This window comes from Lepisosteus oculatus, chromosome 2 (genome assembly GCF_040954835.1).
Source record: "Lepisosteus oculatus isolate fLepOcu1 chromosome 2, fLepOcu1.hap2, whole genome shotgun sequence".
Taxonomy (NCBI): Eukaryota; Metazoa; Chordata; class Actinopteri; order Semionotiformes; family Lepisosteidae; genus Lepisosteus; species Lepisosteus oculatus.
The window spans coordinates 1,734,810-1,758,319 of record NC_090697.1 but is presented as its reverse complement, the minus strand read 5'-3'; the positions used below and the strand labels follow the sequence as shown (position 1 = coordinate 1,758,319).

The window sequence follows — 23,510 nt, the reverse complement described above, 5'->3', positions numbered from 1 at the left end:
AAGTTACAAAATCCACCTTACTCTTGAAAGACAGCCTTTTCCCACACATTTATCTGTATTTGCATAACCCAAGCAAACAATCCCAGAGCCTAAGAACATCTCTTGAAATAATGGATAATAATAGAGCTAGTGCATCTAGCTGAACACATAACAACCTCAATGCAACGAAATGTTCACCAGGGAAACCACCAAAACTCCTACGTCAAATTAAAATAAATGCATTGAGATATTGGGATTTCTGTGCAATTATAGTAATGTTTATCAAAGCAGTGTCTTAGGTGGTGTTGAACACTATCGTGGTAACAATAAAAAAGTAAATATGTTCGGCCAAAATAATTAAGAGGCCGCTATAAAGTTAATGAGCAAAAATCTAAAACAATATTCACTATAATTTTAATCAAATGCAGTCTATGTGTGATATAAAATCTACAGCAACATTTTAATGTAAATACCTTATTAGTTTAAGATTGTGAATTATTTGGAGTAAAATTACAAGGATCCCCTTGAACTTCACGTATATTCTACTTAAATAGTACTTTCCAATACACTACAAATCTTGCATTAAATAACATTTCTTATAGAGTATTCAATGGTCAATGACGATTACTAGCGACATACATAACATAAAAACTACAATCATAACGAAGCCCATTACTATTGTACTTTATTTTACATAGATTAACAATAATTTGAAAAAAATAAAGAATTTTCTCCAAGATCCATAACTTAAGTAAACTAAGATGAAGGCTGCAATCTGATTCTATACATCATGTTACACATCATTTATTTAATGCTGATTTTCTTATAATTTTATAGACCTTACAATTAAAAAATACCGTTCTTTGAGAATAGTCCCTCCTAACTATCGTTAGCGCTGCATATACAGTAACAGACACGTATTCCTCTATTCGTCAGTTTCAAAGGTAAGTGACAAAGCCCTTCAGATCTTGTTAAAACCATGCCTCACACAGCGTATCGCGCCTTTCCTGTTATCACATTGTGTCCCTCTTCAATGTCCAGTAAACAAAATAACAGAATAAACAACAGACAGACTAGCTGGATAGCGTAAGGTTTGAGATCAGAGAACATTGTGCATCAACTGTAACATGTGGTCCTAAAGGCTGGGGATGACACTTGTTTCGGAGTAGTTATCCTAAAAAATACACAATGCGACTAAAAAGCATCTGGCAGCTCTAACCGGTCATGAGGACCACCGGCAGAAGGGACAGAGCCTGTATTTTTATTCCTTGACACTTACCAGATAGGCGGGCGTGAGAGCAGAACCGGTTTCCACTTAAGCCCCCCAGAAGTGTGGGCTATACATGAGCAGCAGCACGTCGCTCGCCGGCTAGCGTCCTCCTCTGCTCGCCTTCAATAAGCCCACACCGATCATTACTGTCCTGGTACGGTGACATCATGCGGGCATGTTCCATGCGCAGGAGAGGGAAGAAGCGAGACTGGAGGTGCTGTCCTTCTCCCTCTGTGTCGGCACTGTCTGTAAGGAATCATCTGTATCAACGACGCGGAACACTGCATTCCGCTTAACATCACGTCGTGTCACCGCAGTGACACAGACACAGCTCTGGCTGTTACCAGAGCGCAATCGTAGTAATACCGTGAGCTCACAAATATTAGTACAGTCGGTTTTTTATAGGCAATGTTGGAGGGGGGGCGAAACAAAAGATTGTTCAGAAAATTGCTTTGCACACGTCATATTTTAATTTTAAAAGGATCCAAGTTTACCGATTCGTGGTAAGAGGATGTATGTATACTGTACATCCACACAGGACACGCACACAAACCAAGCACGCACAGTTAGGCTGGCCAGCTTGTGTTTGGAAAGGGAGCATCAGAACAAGCCGTCCGAGAGCACACTGAGGGAATCCCAGTCCGCAAGCCAGCACCAGGCTCGACAGCAGGGGAGCGGCAGGGGGTACCTGCTGTAGCCAGCCGGGCACGCAAGTCTGGTAGAGTGACCGCTCAAAACGAGCAGTTTGGTTAACTAGTATTACATTCTTGAATTGCATAGCGTATTACAAAGAAGCGATAACTCGTGTTCACTTTTATATTGTACGGTCAAAGCACCCGAATCAGTCGTTCTGCTGTTTGAAGAAGTTCAAGTAGGGAGCTGCGTCAGCAAAACCAGGTACAGGTTTATTCCCTGCGGAAAGACAGAAGGCTCACACCTGAAGAAGGCTCCACAGCTGAAGTGTGATCTCTTTTCTTTTCCTTTCGGCATGGAATAAACCTTCACCTGTTCTGCTTTGTGTGCTGTTAATTAAAGGAGCTTCATGCAAGGTGATTATTTCAGGTGTCACTGGGCTTGTCTTGGCACGTACAGTACGAGCCTTTCGCCGCTTTTCACTGATTGATTCAAGCATCTCATCTCATCCGGTCGTTTCTTCAAAGCAGGGAAGCGCCAAGTAAGTTTCTACAAAGAAATGTGTCTGAAAGCATTTTCCTTTCGTTTCGCCTTAGTTTGAAGTGTCCTAAGACAACTGTGGTTGCAGGATAATTCTCTGCTGATGCATCCTTTATTTTTAAAAAAACAGTACTTGAATACAAACTATTTTAAATAAGGCTAAATGTGGATGGAAAAATCAGGAAAACCGATATCATTATCTGTTGTTGTTGTTGTTGTTGTTGTTGTTGTTGTTGTTGTTGCAACCCTGGGAGTGATATGACATATTAAATGACCTGAAGTTTATTAGAAAACGTCTTCTCAAAAGGGGAGCACTCAATCGATTCAGGAGTAAACTCGCATGTTCCTGAAGACAAGAGCACTCTTGGATGGTGCACTTGTCAACATTTACCAAATGATCAAGTAAAGGTTTACTCCATGCTGATAGTTACTGACTGTATCTGAACCACTTTTACCAAATGATGTCCAATGAATACCTACAGTAGATGGGTTTATCCACCTATGAAAACCGTTCAGGCAACTCACTGCTGTGCTATATCACATGGTAAGTAATATATACATTTCTAAAATGCAAATAAGCGCTGATTTATGTGAGAAACCAATAAACCTTCTCAAAAGAAAAAAATACACCAGAGAGCCAAGGGAAAGGTAACTTTCAGTGTGATATTAACCCTAAACAAAAAGATTAAGCACATGTAAACAATAAACCTTTGAAGGACAAAGTTACATATCGAAGCCGTTGTTTCTATCAACTCTTGCCAATAACTCCTCTTATATGCTCTGGCACAAGAGTGAAAAGAAGATTGGAATTGCAAGAAATGTTTTCAGGGATGTGAGAGGGAGTGTGTGGATAGAAAGAGAAACACTACACAAATTATTATTTCCATTTCAACTAAAGGAGGAAGGGGAACGCCTCTGGATTTGCATTTTCTTTTAAGAAGATTAATGCATTTTCAGAGTAAATAATTGGTTTGCCATTTCTTTCTGTCATACTGTATGTGTTTCAGTATGTTTGTCCAGAAGTATCAATTATGATAAATAAACTCTTTATATTAGTACCATTTGCAGGGTTTTTAACTTATATGAGTCAGGATATTGCTTGCCACTTTAGAATAAAATGATTGGATGGAATAATCTCTGGAGATGGCTAGACATTTTAAAAATCATGCCTTTCAGAATTCTTATTAGTATTCAGAGGCACATGTTCTCTTTCCTTTTAAATTGTGTCTCAGAGCTTGTTACACGCTTGTGTAATACTCACTGGATGCCAGTTGAACACTTATTGCAGGCTTTTATACATTTAATGGAAAACTTTGAATATAAAGACCTACTAACCTACTATACAGTATATGCATACATTATATGCTAAGCATATTCTTAGCACAAGTATGTTCAAGCAAACCCTAAATTAAGCTTGTTGTTAAGTAATTTCTTCACACCATTTGCAAACATCTTTCTGATCACCAAATTGCAGAGAATCAGGATTAATGTTTTGAAAATGTGTAAACTGAATCATCTCACGCTTTATAAATGACTATGCTTGACTCTGGGTGAGGCATCGTACTGTTTTACTTATCCACAAATGGGTTGCTTCCCCCTGTTATAAATACACCTCCACAACATCTGCCAGGAACAAAACATGTTCTGTTTGTAGTCTTGTTTAGTCAAATACACTACAAATAATAGCAATTGCAATATAATTGTAGTATTAATATAAATTAAGATGACAAATGATAGGGAGCATACAGTACTTTAATTTAGATTAAATTTGCACTATGTATAGTCTTCAAAATATACATAAAGAATGCAAAGGAGTCTAGAATTAAATATTTGGTTTAAGTAAAGGTCAGTACCCACTTGTATCCATTGTCTGAGAGCCGCTGGTTCCTGGTAATTACTGCAGCAGCCCAGAGAGAATCCAAACAGGACACCAGTCACTTCAAGGCACACACACTGAGGGAGAGCTTAGAGGCAACAATGAACCTATACAGCATGTGTTTGCATTAATGGTTCTTGGGGTTTCTGCCCTTGAGCTCCTTCCCTGCCAGTTCATCCCTCACTGAGGGCACGACCCAGGTCTCTGGAGTCACACAACAGGAAACTTGCTGGCTGAGCTAAAAGAGACCTTCCCCAGCCCAGGCGACTGACATCCCTGTTATACGCAGGGAATTATTCGTTACATTGGAAAAAAACAGAACAGCTGTCAAAGACCCACAGGAACATGGGGGGAACATGCAAACTCCTCCATAGAGAAGGCACTCCAGCCTGGAAGCGAAGATGTAATCTTCAGTCAGGGCTAAGAGGAAGCAGCAATATACGCCAGGCCACTGTGCAACTCCGGTAGCCAATTCAAATCAGCTCTACTGTACAAGGGGTTTTAGTGTAGTGGTGAACACAGCACGCTGTACTCCACAAGGAACAAAACTGTGGGAAAGGTTTGAGTGAAGCAGCAAATACAGTGAATATCAAAGGTCTAGACACCTTTGTTGAAATTCCAGCTTTTTGTTGACATACAGGCTGAAATCAAGACAACTCATGTTAGACCTTTTTCACCTTTAATAAGATCTTGTAACAAACATTTGATCCATTTCTTTTTCAGTTAAATAATGTTAATTAATAAACAATTCAGAATGTTTGTATAGTCTATTGTATAGTTATATACTCAGTCTATAGTTCCTATCTGCTTTAAGAAAACCACCATTGTCCTCATTCCTAAGAAACCCAGAGTCAGCTGCCTGAATGAATACCGCCCTGTTGCCCTCAAATCAATTATCATGAAGTGCTTCGAGCAGCTGGTTAAAATATATATCACCTATCACGTATCGCCAGAACAGGTCAACAGTAGATGCTATTACCACTGCCCTTCACACTGCCCTCTCACACCTGGATAAGAAAGGAACATATGTGAGAATGCTGTTTGTTGATTACAGCTCAGCATTCATTACCATAGTGCCCTCAAAGCTCGTCATCAAGCTCCAGGACCTGGGACTGAACACCTCCCTCTGTAACTGGATCCTGCACTTCTTGACAGAACGTCCGCAGGTGGTGAGGGTGGGCACCAACATATCCTCTACCCTGACTCTAAACACTGGAGCCCCCCAAGGCTGTGTGCTTAGCCCTGTCCTCTACTCCTTATTTACCCATGACTGTGTCACCAGGCATAACTCAAACTCCATCATTAAGTTTGCGTACGATACAACAGTCATGGGCCTGATCACAGATGGTGAAGAGTCTGTGTACAGGGAAGAGGTTGAAACCCTGGCAGTATGGTGCCAGGAGAACAACCTCTCTCTGAACATCTGTAAGACTAAGGAGATGATTGTAGATTAAAGGAAACACCAGGGAGGAGATCACACACCTATCTATATCAATGGGACTGCAGTGGAGAAGGTCAGCAGTTTTAAGTTCCTGGGAGTTAACATCTCAGAGGACTTAACCTGGACCCACCACACCAACACCGTGGTCAAGACAGCACGGCAGCACCTGTTCTTTCTCCGCAGGCTAAAGAAGTTCGGCATGCCATCACATATCCAGGCCAACTTCTACAGTTGCACTATTGAGAGCATCCTGACTGGCTGCATCACTGCCTGGTATGGGAGCTGCTCCACCCGGGATCACAAAGTACTGCAGAGGGTGGTGAAGTCAGCGCAGCTCATTACCGGCTGTGAGCTACCAAGCATCCAGGATGTCTACTCAGCTAGATGTCTGAAGAAGGCCAGGTCCATTCTCAAGGACCCCAGTCATCCTAGTCACAAACTGTTTTTCCTCCTACCATCCGGTAAACGGTACCAAAGCATTCGGTCCAAGTCCAACAGACTACGGAACAGCTTCTACCTCCAGGCAATAAGACTGCTAAATAGCCAACCTGCAGCTCCTTTAGCAAATCACCTGTAATGGCTACATGGACACACAGTTTTCACTGTATTCAGCATAAACGCACTACTTGTATATACTGCATACACCATGGACACATCGCAGCTCTACTCATATTGAGTTTTATTCCATTTCTATTACATCTATTATTATGTACATGTAACCTTATTTTCATAACCTCAATTTTGTGATTTTTGTGATTTTGTGATTTTTGTGATTTTTGTGAGCTCGCGGAAAAGAAATGTCATTGCCACCACATACTGCATGCTGTATTGTTGTGCATTTGATAAATAAACTTTGATTTGATTTGATTAGATCAGTTAGGCTATACTGTAGCATGTCATTATTATTGCCCCTTTTATGGAATTGGACAACAAAGTGTTCAAAACCTTTTTTTAAGTTTTATTACACTTTCATCTTTTCCATGTTTCTTTGGTTTCTGAATAGTAAACAATTAAATACAATAATTTACAATGAAATGTAAGAAGCCTAGGTTATAGACAGAGCTTATCCAAATATTATAATGTTTTAAAACCTGTCAGTATCATTTACTACAATATCGGACAATGATTAAGCTTTTCAATTTTTTAGTTTCAAACAACTCATCCATCCCTTGCCTACATCAGGGTTACTGTATGTTTGTGATATGTTGCTGTCACTGATTTTCTAGAAGGAAAATACGTTTTGTGCTCTGGTACTATATGTTCCTCCAGCTTGAAAACAGGCTGCTGTAAAACAATAAGTGAAGAAACCTATAGATCAACATGTCCTTAGTAATTGTAAATATTTTTTATACCTCTTTTAAGGTTTTATTGCCATCACTGTCACTGTGCCATAGGACACTACACTGCATTTTTGTCTATATTGGTCCCTTTTCCTGTTTACTATATTATAGATTTACTATGAACTTAATGCTAAACATGTTGTTGGATATAATTTCTGATTATGGTCAACGTGACCTAATGTCTTACTAAGATGCACCAAAGGCCATATTATATTGTAGAATATGTATGCTTAAATCATGCTACCTGGACCTTAACATAGAGAGGATCTGATGTTAAAGTTGTGTAAACCAGAGGTTATATTATTTTGTTCTTAGCATAAGATTGCTCCGTTTTAAAGTCCAATGAGTGTGACTTCATAATCTTGAATTTACTAATGCTTTAGTCAGAAATGTTGGTGTACTTTATTATTACACTGTTTGAACCTTATATTTGAAGTTCAAATAAACTATCATTTTTCAATTACATACTTTTTTATCTACATTTAGAATCATCATTACGCTTACACACCAGTAAGTTTACCTGATTAGGAAAACATAATATCCTAGTTCTCATCTAAGAACCTGAGAATGCATACAGGGGAGAGGAGGACAAAGTACAGGCGGATTCCTCCCACCTGTCCACCTTCCACCCATCCATTCTTTAACACATCTCAGTGAGCTGGAGAGACGTGGCCCATCCCTTACAGACAGCACTGCATGTCTTGAACAGCTCAGCAGTCTGCAGTCTTTCCCTCTGTTGCAATTACTACATGTGAGGTATCATTTAGTAAAAACTGTTGTGCTGTGGTGTGGTTCCTCCAGCCTTAAATCAGGGTGCTGCTTGTCACCTGTAAATATAGGGTGCGTTATAAGATCTTACTGTTAACAAACTTTTACATACATTTGTTCCAGTGTACTGTACGTGAGGGACATTCGCACAAGAATACTCTCTCTTTTCGGGTTGAGCAGATGTTCGTTGTGTGTGTCAGTGCTCAAAATCCTGGCTACAAACTGGATTTTATTTTCTCTAGAGATTGTTTTTGCCCTTCACTCTTAGTTTTTCACTTTCTCTACACTCTTTCAATTTGAGCCATATAGGTCCTTCTGTCTAAAATCAAGGTGTTTTGGCATGACCATCGCACATTTTCCTGAAATATGTTCTATAGAGGTTGAATTTAAGGCAAAGATTCAACACATGGAATAGTTTTTGAAATTCCTGTTCTTTATGAATGCTGCCTAACAACCTCTCTAGGAATTATTATTTTTGTCTCTTGTGTCTTACCCAGTGATTACAAGCCTCGTAACCCAGAGACAGCTAGGCAAATACCTTCTTATACTTTGTTGACTCCTCTCTCTCCTCTAGTGGACTGTAGCAGATTTTGTGGAAATCTGTGTGTGTCTTTAAAAAAAGAAAATGTTTTCTTCTATTTTCAAGCTTGACTTTTCTGTTACAGAAGGAATTTAATCTTCTCTCTGAAATGACTTTCTTAGTCCTCCTGATAACAAATGATAGAACTTTCAATTATAGAAAAAAATGACTTGAGAATGCAACAGCTTCTACTCCAGTTAATAGGAATAGGAGGAGTATAAAAATAGAAGGTTCCCAGAAATAACCTTGCTGTGACTGTGAGGCATCTTAGCTGTTATCATTCATGTCGATCTCTGTGTTTTCTGATCCGTGTGTTTTGTGTAAATGAATTAAACAGAATCCTTGCTGAAGGCTCTGCCTGTCTTTATTATTCATCTTTAATGCTGAGGACCAGAAGACAGTGCTTTCTTCAGGGTTGTGTAAGAAGGGGTCAGGTGAATGCTATGGGGCTTGATAAGCGAGTATGAAGTGATACTGTATATGGAGAGAAATGTTGAACATTTGTGTGTGCAGTTGTTGTTGTGTTTGTTCCATTAAGTGTAAAGAACAATTCTGCAGCAAATCTGTGTCGGAAATGTCACAACTTAGGCTACATAACAAGCTGATTGACCAAACATGTCAAGGGGACATCTGATAAAACAAATGACACCAACATGCAGTATTTGCATTTTATTTCTGTTATTTTTACTCTTAGACAAAAACAAATCACAGCTTGCTGAATTGTATTAAATATAGAACAAAATAAGTAAGTATATTTCTTTGGTTATGTATTTGGTACATATTTGGAATCATAGGTAAAAGGTAGGGGTCATTAAAAATAATATTTCATAGAACATTGTTCCATTAGAACTTCAGATTTTAAACATGGGCTAAGATTATATTAAATATTAATTTATGTTAAATATTAATTGATTTTACAAATTGCTGTAATGCAGTTAATTGGTGTGCATATCAAATTGGTTATATTTCTTTTTTTTTCCCTCTCTAATTTGATGTTCTGCCTATTTGTTCACGTGAGTGCAACAATATTGTTACAGAGTAAAGATCAAATCAGCTTTAGAATTTAACACATTGGAAAGAAAATACCTATACATGTATTGCCTTTGACACATACGGTTTTTGATTAACAGTAATCAGCCATTGGATGTCTAATACCTTGTTCAGTGGACAATGTTAGAGGCATCTGAACTGTAATGAACAGTGTGAATTTAGATAAAATGTTCTCTCAAATACCACTGGTATTGCTTCTCTTTACTGCCTTTGTGTATTTTGAATCGCTAGGTGTAGTACCTAGATATTTCAATTAATTTACAACATTAGCCCAATACATTTTAGAAATTGAGTAGAAAGGATTTCTAGAAGATGAAAATTTCACAGGTGGCTTAGTGACTTAGTGCTGTAGCTGTCAGGAACAGTTCTTTCCGGGCCCTATGCGGACGACGCGATCCAGAATAGTGAAGACACAAGGGGAAAAATATCATGCAGGAGTCGGTCAGGAGACAGGGGGGCGTGTCCATGCAGTGCTAGTGTCCGGGGGGAGTGAATCCAGGGCGAACAATCCAAGGGTAAATCCAGAGGAGGAATCCAAGACGAGAGGTTAAGTCCAAGACCAGGTGATCCATCCATAGTTAAAAACCAGAACTGGGTCGGGACTGGCGGGACAAGGAATCAGGAACATGAAACTAAAACCATAACGGAGCCAGACGCAGCAGGACCCCGAGCTCTCACGACACGGAAATCAATGAGAAGCCAGGAGTGAGGTCAGCGTCTGGCTTTTAAAGGGGAACGGGAATAGGGAACAGGTGCAGAGAATGGGAAGGAACGAGGAAGGGCTGGAGCTCCCTTAAGAGGAGGGGTTAGCGATCGTGACAGTAGCTTTTCAATAATTCATTCACAATAGCTATAAAGCTAAAACACTTTAGAAAATCAATTAAATAGGAAATGAAATTCTGATGCATCTCAACATGCTCTAACCCAGCTCAGAGGATAATACTGAACCCAAGTCAGTAAGAGTGTAATCCATTGCATGCCTTTAAACAATTTCAATATCAGTAATTGAACTTACATTATATCTTAAAATAATCCTGTGCAAGACACTGAGATGTTAGTTTAATTCTATTAAATAAGACATTATTCAGTCTCTTAGCTCTTAAATTCCAGCTTTGCAGACTTAATTGATATAATGTAAAACAAGAAGATTATACTGACTGCAGCTTGACTCATTCTTTATTCAGAAAACATTTTCTTATTGCTTATTCTATTTCGTATTATCAAATAATGCTGAACAGTCTTACAGAATCTTTTGAAAGTAGATTAGTTTGATTTTGTAGTTTTGGAAGCTCTGGCATTTTTCTATTATCATCCCTAAAGATGAAAAGTCTCAGTGCTCTGTTGGGCCCATGACACAGGCAAGCTCCATAAGAGACAGAGCAGAACTCCAGTAACCCAATGCCCATTAATCACCAGCCGATGCTGCACTCTGCCCAGTGGTATTGACTTCTCTGCTGTAATCAATGACTCCTTACAGTACCTACACATTGTTTACACAGCTTGATGAACATTATCTGCAGTCTTCTGAAAACACACATTCCTACTGTACCTCCCTGATTTTGTGATTTTTTTCATTCATTTATTTTGTTAAATAAATTAAATCGTTCTTAACCTTTTTGATTAAAGGGAAGTAACACTTACTAAAGGTATAATATAGATAAGATCACTTTATTGGTCATATACAATTTCTTGCATTAGGAATTTATCTTTTCGCATACCCCAGTTTGCTCTCCATGAGACACACAGTCACACAGACGGGGAGAGAGAGTTTGGGGTCAGAGCACAGGGTCAGCCATTTATCCTCCGCTAGCTGGAAGGGGATATGGATCTCATATTAGCACTTGGGGGAACTCTCATAGGCAATGGCATTGATCTTGATAGATTACGTTTGTAACCAGAGAGGTTACTACATTGTGAAACACATTCCAACACTGCTGGAACTGATCATTCTGGCTTAGTTATATACAAGAGAACTCTATCAGCATGAAGGGAGGTTTTGGGTTATGATGTGGTATTAAATGTTATCAAGAATTTAAATGCTATCAACAATGGCATAGCTTTAGACTACAGTATATACTGTACCTAATGTGCATCTAATGTGTAATTTAGCTGTTAGGAAATAAATGGCCATTTAACACAACACACTTTCGCTACTAACAAATTACACACAGCACTCAAATCATAGACAACATAATGATATACCGTATATATTGAACCTAGATATACAAGATATAAAATGTCAGTGCACTCTGATTCATACATGTCAGTTTGAGCTTTTATTAAGGGTTTTACTGATTTTGACTTATTCAGCCTTTCAGAAGCCCACAGTATTTTTTGGATAATCATACATCTCTTTGCTTTTGAGTGTACTGCATTCTCAAAAAGGTGTTTATTTGCATGGTGAGCGAGAGCAGTTGATCCACTTTTATTTTTATACTGTATGACTACACTCAAGCATTTTCCAATAAACATTCTTGAAGTAAAAGGAATTCTTAAGAAGACTGCTTACTTTTAATTCTAGATAGAGTCTTACATTTTCTATGGCAATGATCTTTACAAAGTAGCTATCCAGGCACTCTCCATTTTCTCTGGGTGGCATACATCAAACTAAAATTGATTTATTATTAAGAGGTTTTAAAGCTAAAATTGATCTTTTATCCCTTATCATGGTCATCATCTGATTCTAAAATTTACAAAGGTATTGTTACCAAATAATTCAATTTAAGCTTCATTCAATAATTAATTTAAATTGTTTTACCTTGATAAAAATAAGACTGCAAAATAGATATTTTTAACACATTCAAATTCCAGATTCTAGAAAGGGAAAATTGCATAATAAAGTGGATTTGCCAGTTATGAAAAAAAACTCAATAAGAAGAAAAATTATACCTCCTAAAAATAAAACAATAATCAATTCATTTTTTTCCATCTGTTCCTACATATTTGCTTATTATATTGAACACAGAAGCACAGAAGCAACTTGCAAAGTGCTTTATCTGATTAAACTGGGCACAAGACAACATAGACAATATGTTTAAGCTGGACATTGAAATGCCTACAATTTGATATTCCTGTTTAGCTGTCATAACTACAAATATGGCATGAATATGTCATAACTATCCTGCCCTAGTAGCCCATAGTAAACCAGTCAAGCAGCTACCTTAAAATAAAACTTGAAAAATGTACTGAGGAAGCTGAGGTCACTAATAAAATTAAAGTGCATTAAAATGTATTAGTAAGAGCTTTTGAACCTATTAAATGTTAGAGGATCATGATTTTGATCTAGAGGAGCTGAAGAGTGAAACCAGCAGCATATTCTGGAACTCGATTAAGGCTGAATGGTTAAGAGTCAGAGGGCAACCTACCAAAACATGTGACAGACAAATTTCCCAGAAATACGTCCTAGTAAGCAGGACATATCCTGGCCAAATTTCCTCTTGCCCTTTACCAATCATGGCCTCCTAATAATGCCCATCTCTGAACTGGCTTCATCACTCTGTTCTCCTCCCCACTGAGAGCTGATGTGTGGTGAGCCTTCTGGCGCACTATGGCTGCCGTCGCATCATCCAGGTGGGGCTGCACACTGGTGGTGGTGGAGGGGAGTCCCCATTACCTGTAAAGCGCTTTGAGTGGAGTGTCCAGAAAAGCGCTATATAAGTGTAAGGAATTATTATTATTAAATGTTCTCAAAAAAGGCTTCATCTAATTCAAATTTATTTCCTTTTTTTTCATTGCATTTCACAAAACGTTGAGAGGAATGTATGTCAGAATCTATAGGTTAGCTTCAACTCTTTTTATGAGGTCCTTGAAGGACTGATACCGCGTTTTTACATCTAACAATGAATCTTTAATTATACAGCCAAAGCTGAATACCCTCGGCTCAAAGACATGCATTAGAAAAAAAAAACCAAATATCCCACAGCCCCATTTGCGTTCCATTAGATTTTTAAAAAATCCTTGTAATGTTTTTTGCAGTTTGTGTTATAAGAACGCGCTCATTTATTTCACTCCTGAGAAACAACAGAAACAGGCGTGCATGATAATTCAGTTATTATTATTGAGTGTCGCTGGTCAACAACCAGCGGAAGTGCGTCAGCCGGGGGCGGTGTCTGAAACGGAAACGGCTCGGGGACTGTAAACAGTCAGCGGATCGTGAGTCTCCATTTTCAACAACAGAGGCTGGTCAAAATAGGAGAGCAGCGACATGGGGTCTGTCCTCGGACTCTGTTCCATGGCAAGCTGGGTGAGAATATATTCCTGTTCACGATTTTTACAATAAATATAGAACTTGGGGTTTGCATCGCTAGACGTGCGCAGATCTTGCTTTTTGAAATGAAAGAGAAAGCGTGTCCGTGGTGAGATGATGAGACAGTGAAATATGGTGCTTGGCCCTCCGGCGAGGACAGCAGGGGAAAATACCGATTCTTTATGCCTCACGGAAAGCACACCGTTCACCCGATCTGGCTTTCTGTCATTATGGTTAAAAGATAAACCTCACATTTTGTTTAATTTGGAATCGGCGATGTGCAGTCAGGATTTGTGCTTTACACGTAGCGGTTTCACTTTTTTATTTTACTGTTCAGTTCCTCTTGTTTATGTAGTTTGTGTGTAGTTGAAAAGGTGTGGGGATCCAACGGTAAAGAAAGGAGAAACGTCAGCACGGAAGGCGACTCTCGGGGACTTGTGACAGCGTAAACATACGTCCATTTGGTATTTGAGACTCTTGCGTGTGCATCCTGGTGCAGTTGGAAAGGCTGAATACTTGAGGTGCATCTCAAGACCATCACTTCTCTTGCAGGTTTGCTACCTAAGGCTGCAATTGTGTGTTCACTGGGTGTGTCTGCCCCTCGGCCTCTCGTGGATCATGGCCGGACCTTCTGCTCCACGACAGTGTGTCTGTGAACTGCAATCGTTATAGTCTCAACTGTTTATATTTATGTAACGCGCAAATGCATTCTTGTATCACAAGAATCTTATGTCATAAAGAGTTGCTGAATTACAAGAAAAGGTGATGTTCGGAGCTTTCTTGGATCAAGCTGTTAGAGAATATAAAGGCTGCGGTATTAATGCGATTGTGACGCTTGCGTAGTCATTTAATTAAGAATGCAAATCTAGTACCTCGGATCAGCAAACATCCAGTCTGTCTGAAAGGTTCTGATGTTTTTTTCATGTCTTCTGATCCACGATTAAAATGTGCACTCGATAGGTTAGATTGTACAATAAACTGAAACTGAGATCATACCCATTTTTATCAACTCCAGCATCAATCTGACGGATATCATAAATCTCGCTTTCTCACTTCATCGTGGTGCAAATCGTTGCTGGCTTTTCTACAAAACATGATGGATTGCTTATTTTTATTAATTTTAATACACAAGTGCTTAGAATAGAAGTGTTTCATCACTAGGTCTAGATTGTTTGTATTTTGATTACTGGACTTTCAAATATATAAAATAATGAAATACTTTGTTGCAATTTGTTGCAATCAGTATTTTTAGTGCAGCGATGTTATGGATTTAAGTATTTGTGGCCAGATTATAGTTTGGTTAATATGGCAAATTATTGCAGTTTTGTGCATATGAGGTTTATTTTTTAATTATTTAGTTCCATTTTCTAAAACAAGAATATTCAAATTTCTGTTACCTATTGGCACTACATAGATACGTATTAATTATGTTACCTGAAAGAAGGTACATATTTGGATTTTAAGTAAGTTTACATGTTCTAGATGTTTCTTCTGTTATGTTAGATTTTCTCCCTTTCTGTTTTTTTCTTGAAGCTGTCTTGGTATTGCTACATAGTCAGTCACTTCAGTGAAGCACCAGTCAAGTGGAGGTGTACATCATCCATAGCTGATGTGACATACATGGTCAAAAACGTACCTGTGTGGTTTGTTTTTGAAAATAAGAACTCTGGTCAGTGGTTAGTCTGACCATCTCGCCCTTCAAAAGTGTATTGGCAATGTGAGTGTTTGGTGTTTGAAAGATTTGCCTGCATATCTTGCTTTTAATTATAATGCACTTTATGGGAGACACTGAATCTGCCCTGCACTGCTCCCACCATCGCCATTGTTACACTCGGCCGATACTGCCGACAATCCTGGTGGAGCGCCACTCGAGGACTTGTGCAGAGAGCTTCTGAATGGTGGTTAAAGCGTAGCGTTGTGATTTGACTTAAAACATTCAGAGAAAGCAAAAACCATATCCAGATTCCTTAAGCACTAAATGGCCTCATTTGTAGGAGAGCTGATTTGGCACAGGTGGGGAGATGATTTATTTGGTAAACATCAAGCCTGGTGAAAAGTCTCATGCTTATAGTTTGTGTTAGTTCTTAGACTTTTATTCTGTATTTGTTTTTTCGTTTTTAAATCTCACTTTCCTTTGTTAGCCAAAGGGTTATTTTACAATTAAAATGAAACATTCTCGGTTGCCACACTGCTCAAGGTGATGGGTTATAATGTGGGCTGTTGGTGTAATTTCTTTCCTTCATGGTTGTTTTGACTTGACTTGCAGAAATCGGATCAGGTGGCTTTAAGTTAATGACCTGCAGTAAACAAGCTCTTGGCAAGGCAAGAAGCACATATTCTGGCATTGCTTTTTAGTCCTGCGATGCTAAGGACATCCACCGGACAGCTTAGCGAACATCCTTGTAAGTTCAGTGGCTGAATATAACACATAAAAGGCAATATAAGAAGCTAGTTGCGATACCCTGACTTCATTTACAGAGAGCAATGCTCAGGAAAAATCATATCCGTCCTCTTTTTAAACCTCTTTTTGTTTTTAGTCATCTACAGGGACACAAAATAGCAGTGTTGCTCAAGTTGTGAATTTCACTTGCTTTTCAGATTCCTTGCCTGTGTGGCAGTGCGCCCTGCCTGCTGTGCCGATGCTGTCCTAGTGGAAACAACTCCACGGTCACTCGGCTCATCTATGCCTTCTTCCTCCTGCTGGGGGTCGGCGTGGCCTGTATAATGCTGATGCCCGGGATGGAAGGACAGTTAAAGAAGGTACTGTTGTTGTGTTTAATTTCGCTGTGTATGTGTCGCAGTAAAAAATCATGAAGTATAATTTTTATCTTGTTTATTGTTTAATTGCAGCTTCTCCATGACTAAATCCTATTTGACCAACGTCACTGTTGATGGTGTTTTATTCTTGTATTCTGTGTATAATTGCACAGATAGGTCCTAGATCATATTGTTTGACTCAAGTGTGGAGTATACTTCATTTCTGTGAGTACAGTATACACATTGCTATGTTTTTAAAACTCTGCAGATTCCTGGATTTTGCGAAGGAGGCATGGGGACATCCCTTCCGGGCGTTCACGGTCACGTGAACTGTGATGTGCTCGTCGGCTACAAGGCGGTCTATAGGGTGTGTTTCGGCATGGCCATGTTCTTCCTGCTCTTCTCTCTGCTGATGATCAAGGTGAAGAGCAGTCAAGATCCGCGCGCCGCCGTCCATAACGGGTGAGTAGCAGAGGCGCCAGCAGCTCCTCACATTAAATACCATGTCATGGCAATATCTTAGCGTTTAACATGATTTAAATAAAGTAACACTTTAGTTGGATATATCCGCGGGGACAGTATGAATGTGGTGGAGGGGATCCCCATTATCTGTAAAGCGCTATGAGTGGAGTGTCCAGAAAAGCGCTATATAAGTGTAAGCAATTATTATTATTATTATTATTATTATTATTATTATTATTACTACTTGTAGGTAGGAGATCAGCTGAGTAGACACCCAATGGGTGTTGAACATGTGTAGCTCCTGTAGGCAACTCAGAAGTAGTCAAAGCATCTGGAGATGGAATCTTGTGTTTCTTCTTAAAATGTTTCAGATTTTCTTCAGAGGCTGGAGAGAGTACAGTGAAACAGGCCACTTGTTTTGATGTTATATGCCAATGTGTGTGCTTTCACAAGACAAGGTCATTGTACTGAGAAGTGTTCCCAGAGGCCTGTTTGAGTATTTGGTGTGATGCACGCATAACTGGTGTATAAAAGACTAGTGTGCTTTCAGATCTAGAGGTTTTTCCCCCAGTTTTTAAAGGTGAAAACTGCTGTATAGAAAAGAATCTCATTCCTTCATTTGTATTTTTTTAGGTTCTGGTTCTTTAAGTTTGCAGCTGCTACAGCCATCACTGTTGGTGCCTTTTTCATTCCTGAAGGACCCTTTACTACTGGTAATATTTTCCCAGCACATTTACAAAACCTGTGTACAGTATGATCTTCCCATGACAGCATATTACTGCAATTGAGGTGATGTACTGAGTGAGTTGTGGTAAAAAATAATGGGTATCTTTATTTTGTGTGTGCGGTATTGCTTAAAGCAGTTTTAATTAATGTGATATTTTTAATATACTATCCATTGGTTTGTGTTGGTAATGTTTTTTTTAATGGAGGTGAGTTTATGTATAGCCCTTTCTCTTTTTAGTTATCTTAAGTACCTGTGTCTGGCTAGCTCCAGATTCTCTCTGAGTGCACTGTTGTCCTGTCCTGTCCCCTCAGTGTGGTTTTATGTTGGAATGGCTGGAGCTTTCTGCTTCATCCTGATCCAGCTGGTCCTGCTCATTGACTTTGCCCACTCCTGGAATGAGTCGTGGGTAGAAAAGATGGAGGAGGGGAACTCCAGGTGCTGGTATGCGGGTAAGGACTGAAAAGAAAGATCAAGTTAAGAAAAGTACACGTAACAGACAGGCGGAACCATTCAGATTTTCTCATCATAGTTTTGACATACTTAATCTCTAAAAGGGAACGGCTTCTTGAATTTCTCCATGCATGAATAACATTTTTTTTTAATTGAACTTTTGATAATTGTTGTTGAAACAATATGCTATGAAGGTATCTCACCCATCAATCTTGAAAAATGTATAAAACTGATATTTAATAGATCTAATAAAATATGTAGACCTTCACTAAATCATAGGAGAACCCAATAACATCGGAAAGTTCAACTCAGGTAGGTCCTGCTGACAGTAAATATTGTTGTACAACACTGAAAACTCATTTTTCTGAGAAAGAAATCATTCCCACAATACACAACCACCTGTTACATTATTTACACAAGAACACAAATCCAGGCCATAAAGGTTTAAGAAGGTGTTGTTTAGAACTTGATGCGTAAATTCACACATTTTTAAGTGTAATGTCTTTTTCTGTAAAATTCAAAAAGCCAAAATAAAAGATGATCGTTTCCTTGCCTTGCATTGCTGAGGTTTTATTGTGTTTTTTTGAAGCTCTTCTTTCAGCTACAACTCTGAACTACATTCTTTCTCTGGTTTCCTTGATCCTGTTCTACGTCTACTACACCCACTCTGATGGGTGTACCGAGAACAAAGCCTTCATCAGTGTGAACATGCTGCTTTGCCTTGGTGCCTCTGTGATGTCTATCCTTCCCAAAATTCAGGTATGAAGGTGGTCAGTTTTCCCCTGGCTGCTTGTCTGGTTGCACTGCCACACGCCGTGATGTATTTTTACAATTTTGGCAGGAATCCCAGCCCAGATCTGGTCTGCTGCAGTCTTCTATTGTCACTCTTTACACGATGTACTTGACTTGGTCGGCCATGACCAATGAGCCAGGTAAGACTTGGACATTTTTATGCTGTTTTCTGTGACATGAGAAGATTCGCATGCATGTGATTATATGAACACATAGATTGCGTCGTTGTGTACTGTCTTCTTATAACTTGTTAACTTGAGTGGAGTGGGTGCTTTTTGTTTTTATGCTTCTAATTTATGGAACTCGTTACCACTTTTTATTAGGCAGTCAAGCTCAGTACATTGTTTTAAAAAACATTTGAAAATATATCTTTTTAATTTAGCTTTTAATTTAAATGGTTGTTTGTTCTGTCTGTTTATCTTTTTTATTGTTCTTATTTTATTACCAATTTCTATTTATTTCTTTTTCAAGCATAAATTGATACTTATGTTGCTTTACTGTACTACTGTGTTTTCCTTTACAACTGAAAGTATATCTGATAATTTTAAGATGTTATTTTTATGCTTGGTTTTTAAAGCACTTTGAGCTGCTTTTTGTATGAAAGGTGCACTATAAATAAAGTTGATAATTATTGCATGGACTGTCACCAGGCTGTATGAGTGATGAGTATGTGCTGTACTCTGGTTTTACAGACAGAAGGTGCAATCCTAGCTTGCTAAGTATAATTGGCTACAACAGCACTGGACCTGCAAGCCAGGGTCAGGTGGTTCAGTGGTGGGATGCTCAGGGAATTGTTGGACTCATACTCTTCCTCCTGTGTGTTCTTTATTCTAGGTATGTGCACGACCCCTGTATATGTGACGATACGGCTTTAAAAAAATAAGTGATTGTAATGCATGAAAGTACTTTGTTAGTGTTTGTTTTCAACAATAGACTGTATTCTCACTTTTGTCTATTTTCCTATTTACTCTAATGCTTTGCTTGGGATACTTGCATATTATTATATCTGTATCATTGCCACGTATTATAGAAGGGGTTTTCTGTTTGCCAGTCAAGTTTTTTTTTTATTTGAATGCATTGATTTGGTCTGTAACATTAAACACTCTGACCAATGAATCAGATGTAACGCTGAGGAAGAGCAGTAGAAATCGTGTGTTGGGATCACGTCTTGACACGTTCACTGATTTTCCTGCTGTGGGGTTGAAACGTGTGGCGCCGACTGATCGGCTCTTGTCCCGTCGCAGCATTCGGAACTCGTCAAACAGCCAGGTGAACAGGCTCACTCTGACCAGCGACGAGTCGGCCCTCATAGAGGAAGCGGGCAGCCGCGCCGAGAGCTTCGAGGAAGGAGAGGGCGTGCACCGGGCAGTGGACAACGAGCAAGACGGGGTCACCTACAGCTACTCCTTCTTCCATTTCATGCTTTTCTTGGCTTCTCTTTACATCATGATGACTCTTACCAACTGGTATAGGTAGATGGCCCTTTCTTGTTTTTCACTCTTTTTTATAATGCAGCTACAAAATTGAACGTCAACATAAAGGGGAAAGGATTACATGTAACCTTTCATACAGTGGACCACTGTAGCAGATCCCTTGGTTGCTTTGTCAGAATTGCAATGTGCATCAATATAAATCTTAGGGCAGTATAACCTTAAATACCTGACTGTGGTCATGTAAGCTCTGTCAGTTAGAAAAAGGTTGAAAGACGCATTCCCTGGGGAAAGACACACATAGATTTCATTTTAGTCTTCCTCGTTTTTGTTTTTGTGTCCTTTTTAAGTTGCGTTAGATGAGGACATGGCTGGAAGCACTCCATAATATACAGCTTGTAATTTTTTTCCTTTTTTAACAGTCCTGATGCAACCTATGAAAAAATGACGAGCAAGTGGCCATCAGTGTGGGTGAAGATCTCGTCGAGCTGGATCTGCATTGCCCTCTACGTTTGGACTCTGGTCGCACCGCTGGTTCTCACAAACCGCGATTTTGATTGAGCACGAAGTACTGAAGGCCTAATGTATTAATCACGCTGATGCAGTCTTGTGACTAAGGGAAGTCACGCATCTCAACCTGAATTGTAAATACGTTTGTCCCTGTGGTTTATGCTGTTTCGCTGCATGCAAGAATAGCTATGAGTCCCACGTGTAGCATTTTACGACAGTTAGCATTTAGTGTTTAGCGACTGAACATACCATGGAGGAGTTTCAGAAAGAAAAGAGGAAGGTGTTTGCAGATATGCAGTAGTAAATGGAAGGGTCTTGTGATTCAGAAATGTGATTTGAGTCCTTTCAGAGGATAAGGCACAGGGACAGTGGACTGCTTCCTGGTTATTACGGAATGGAACTGAAAAGAGGAAGAATAACCCCCAGCCAGGTACAAAATAAAGGATTTGAAATGCATTTTGTAAACAGAATGAGCTGTGGCTGCTATTGACAACTTGCTTATTGTCATGTTACCTTTCTCAATATCTAAATGTTTTCTCATGCATTTGTTCCCAATGCAATTTTGCTGAAGACATAAGGAATTAGAAAACTGTGTGTAGTTCCACTTTTTGTTTAAAGCTTGTATGTCCAGGTAAAGATAACCTTGCAATTTTAATAGTTGCATGCTGCTTTGACTTTTCCACTAGTAACTAACTTCTTTGAAGTTTGATTTTCACGTGTGTATTTCTGACATGATCATGTTTGTTTTATTTGTAAAACATTGAATTTACTTTCAATAATACATTAGAAATGTGAATATATTTTGTTAAATAAGGTGTCTGAGGCATGACCTGTTGTAGCCTGTCTCACAGGTTTCAAAATGGTCCTAAAGTACTGACAGATTATAATTTTTCTTCCATATAACATTTTGTTGTGTAAACTAGACTATAAAACATGTTGCAGTGAGTGTAGGGAGTTATTGAAATATTTTTACTTTGTGTTAAGTGTCAATTAGTGCTTTGCTGACAGGTACCTGTAAAAGCTATAATTTTGAGAAAGCAGGTGAGAGGCGCATTGTGAATCTTGTGGTCGCACTTTATGAGAAAGAATGGATGTTGCTTCTTGCCTTTCTTTTACATGTAAGTGTATTGTAACATTTTGTGATTAAATTCCTTTTAAGGCAAATGGCATCTAATTCATGTAGCTATCCAAAGAGTGCTGTAGATGTAACGTTTTAAAAACGTTTTTCTCTAACCTATCCCTCACCTTTGTCTTGACTTACTAATCATTTTGTCATGACATTTTAAACCCATTTTGACTAAACACTTAATGTGATCCTGAGAAATGCTTGTGCTCGATTGCCAATTCTTTTGAACATCATCTTAAGTTCAGCACTGGCACTGTATTTGGAAGGGTTTCAAAGAATTTATAATCAAGTCCTCATAGCTTACGTTAACCACCAGTGCCATGCAAAGCTTTCTCAATGAAAGCAACTCTGAAATTTGGTTTATTAGATCCCCGTTTCTAGTTTTGAAATTGTATTATATAAAAGCCTGTAGTTTTGCCATTGAGGGGGGCTAAAATATAACCGCTTTTATTTTTATATGGCTTTTATCTTTATCACTGTATGTGGTATGTATTCAAACAAACTTATTTCTGCACTTTCTTTTCAGGAGTATCCAATTGGCATTACAATGCCTGCATTTTAAAGTAAACTCAACTTACACCACACTGGTGTGACCCATTCAGCTGTGCTCTACCAGCTTTCTGCCAGTGTTCAATCGCCACCTTGGAGCAAATGTTTACACTCCTACTCCCTCTAAAGTAGTGAGCTACTGCTGTCTAAGAGGGTGTCATTTTACTCAGTAACAGCAACTACCGACCCTGGATAGACAGAATTCACACTAATATGTAACCCAACTAATGGACTATTAGGAGTAGCCAGTATGGTAAGTTTTCAGCATTTACATTCAAGTAAAATCTATTTAAACTAGAATAACTGCTTTTTGAACCATCTCATTTAATGTAAATCATATCCCTTAACATTAAAACCAGCTGTACTACAGAAATTCCAAAATATGGTAATAGAACAGATGCCTCACTAGAAACAACGAAATATATCCAATTCACTACAAAAAGCAGCCAAAAGCATTTGGCAAATCCAAAAATCCTGTAAACGATTAAGGAGCAAAAGCACAAACATGCCTCAAAAAGAACACCAGGAAAACACATACCCTTTCAGTCAGTTTTTCCCTTAATTGGGTAAAAAGGTAAATTGTACAAAAAGAGATTAGAGTGGGAAGGTGCATCAACTCCACAACTGAAACTTCATGGTATCGCCCTCAACTTGACCAATAGCATATTTAAATCTTTAAAGCCAACTGTCTCATTTGGTCTTAAAAGACAGCCAAGGTAAGTGATCACCTGTTAGCCATGTGTCCCATGACACATCTGTCTTAAACTGAATTTTCTCTTGGGAAGGTTGGTTCCATAGGAAATACATCACTAAATTAAGAACTTATGATCACCGCCCACTATAGACAAAAAAATCCTTAGCATATATTTTGATAATGTCTTCTATATTACAAAAATATCTACAATTGACAGGTGAATTTGGGATGAAAAACCATAATTTGAGGAACTTCTATATTGCTGTTAATGTTGGACAGAGGAGAGGGTG

At 38.8% G+C, this 23,510-nt stretch overlaps 2 protein-coding genes across 2 annotated transcripts in view; one reads left to right on the top strand and one right to left on the bottom strand.

Annotated features, from left to right (window-relative positions):
• Positions 1 to 1,581, bottom strand: part of pkib (protein kinase (cAMP-dependent, catalytic) inhibitor beta) — a 34,073-nt gene extending 32,492 nt beyond the window's left edge. The window contains exon 1 of the mRNA XM_069195743.1: positions 1,259 to 1,581. The gene's annotated coding sequence lies outside the window, so the exon portion shown is untranslated. The remainder of the gene's footprint in view (positions 1 to 1,258) is intronic.
• Positions 1,582 to 13,609: 12,028 nt separating this feature from the next.
• serinc1 (serine incorporator 1) lies at positions 13,610 to 22,015 on the top strand. The gene is made up of 10 exons (XM_006626426.3): positions 13,610 to 13,720; positions 16,322 to 16,483; positions 16,749 to 16,942; positions 17,576 to 17,655; positions 17,981 to 18,118; positions 18,709 to 18,878; positions 18,961 to 19,051; positions 19,604 to 19,745; positions 20,156 to 20,383; positions 20,764 to 22,015. The coding sequence occupies exons 1-10, from the start codon at positions 13,682 to 13,684 to the stop codon at positions 20,900 to 20,902; spliced, it is 1,383 nt and encodes a 460-aa protein (XP_006626489.1). The 5' UTR covers positions 13,610 to 13,681; the 3' UTR covers positions 20,903 to 22,015.
• Positions 22,016 to 23,510: the final 1,495 nt, after the last annotated feature.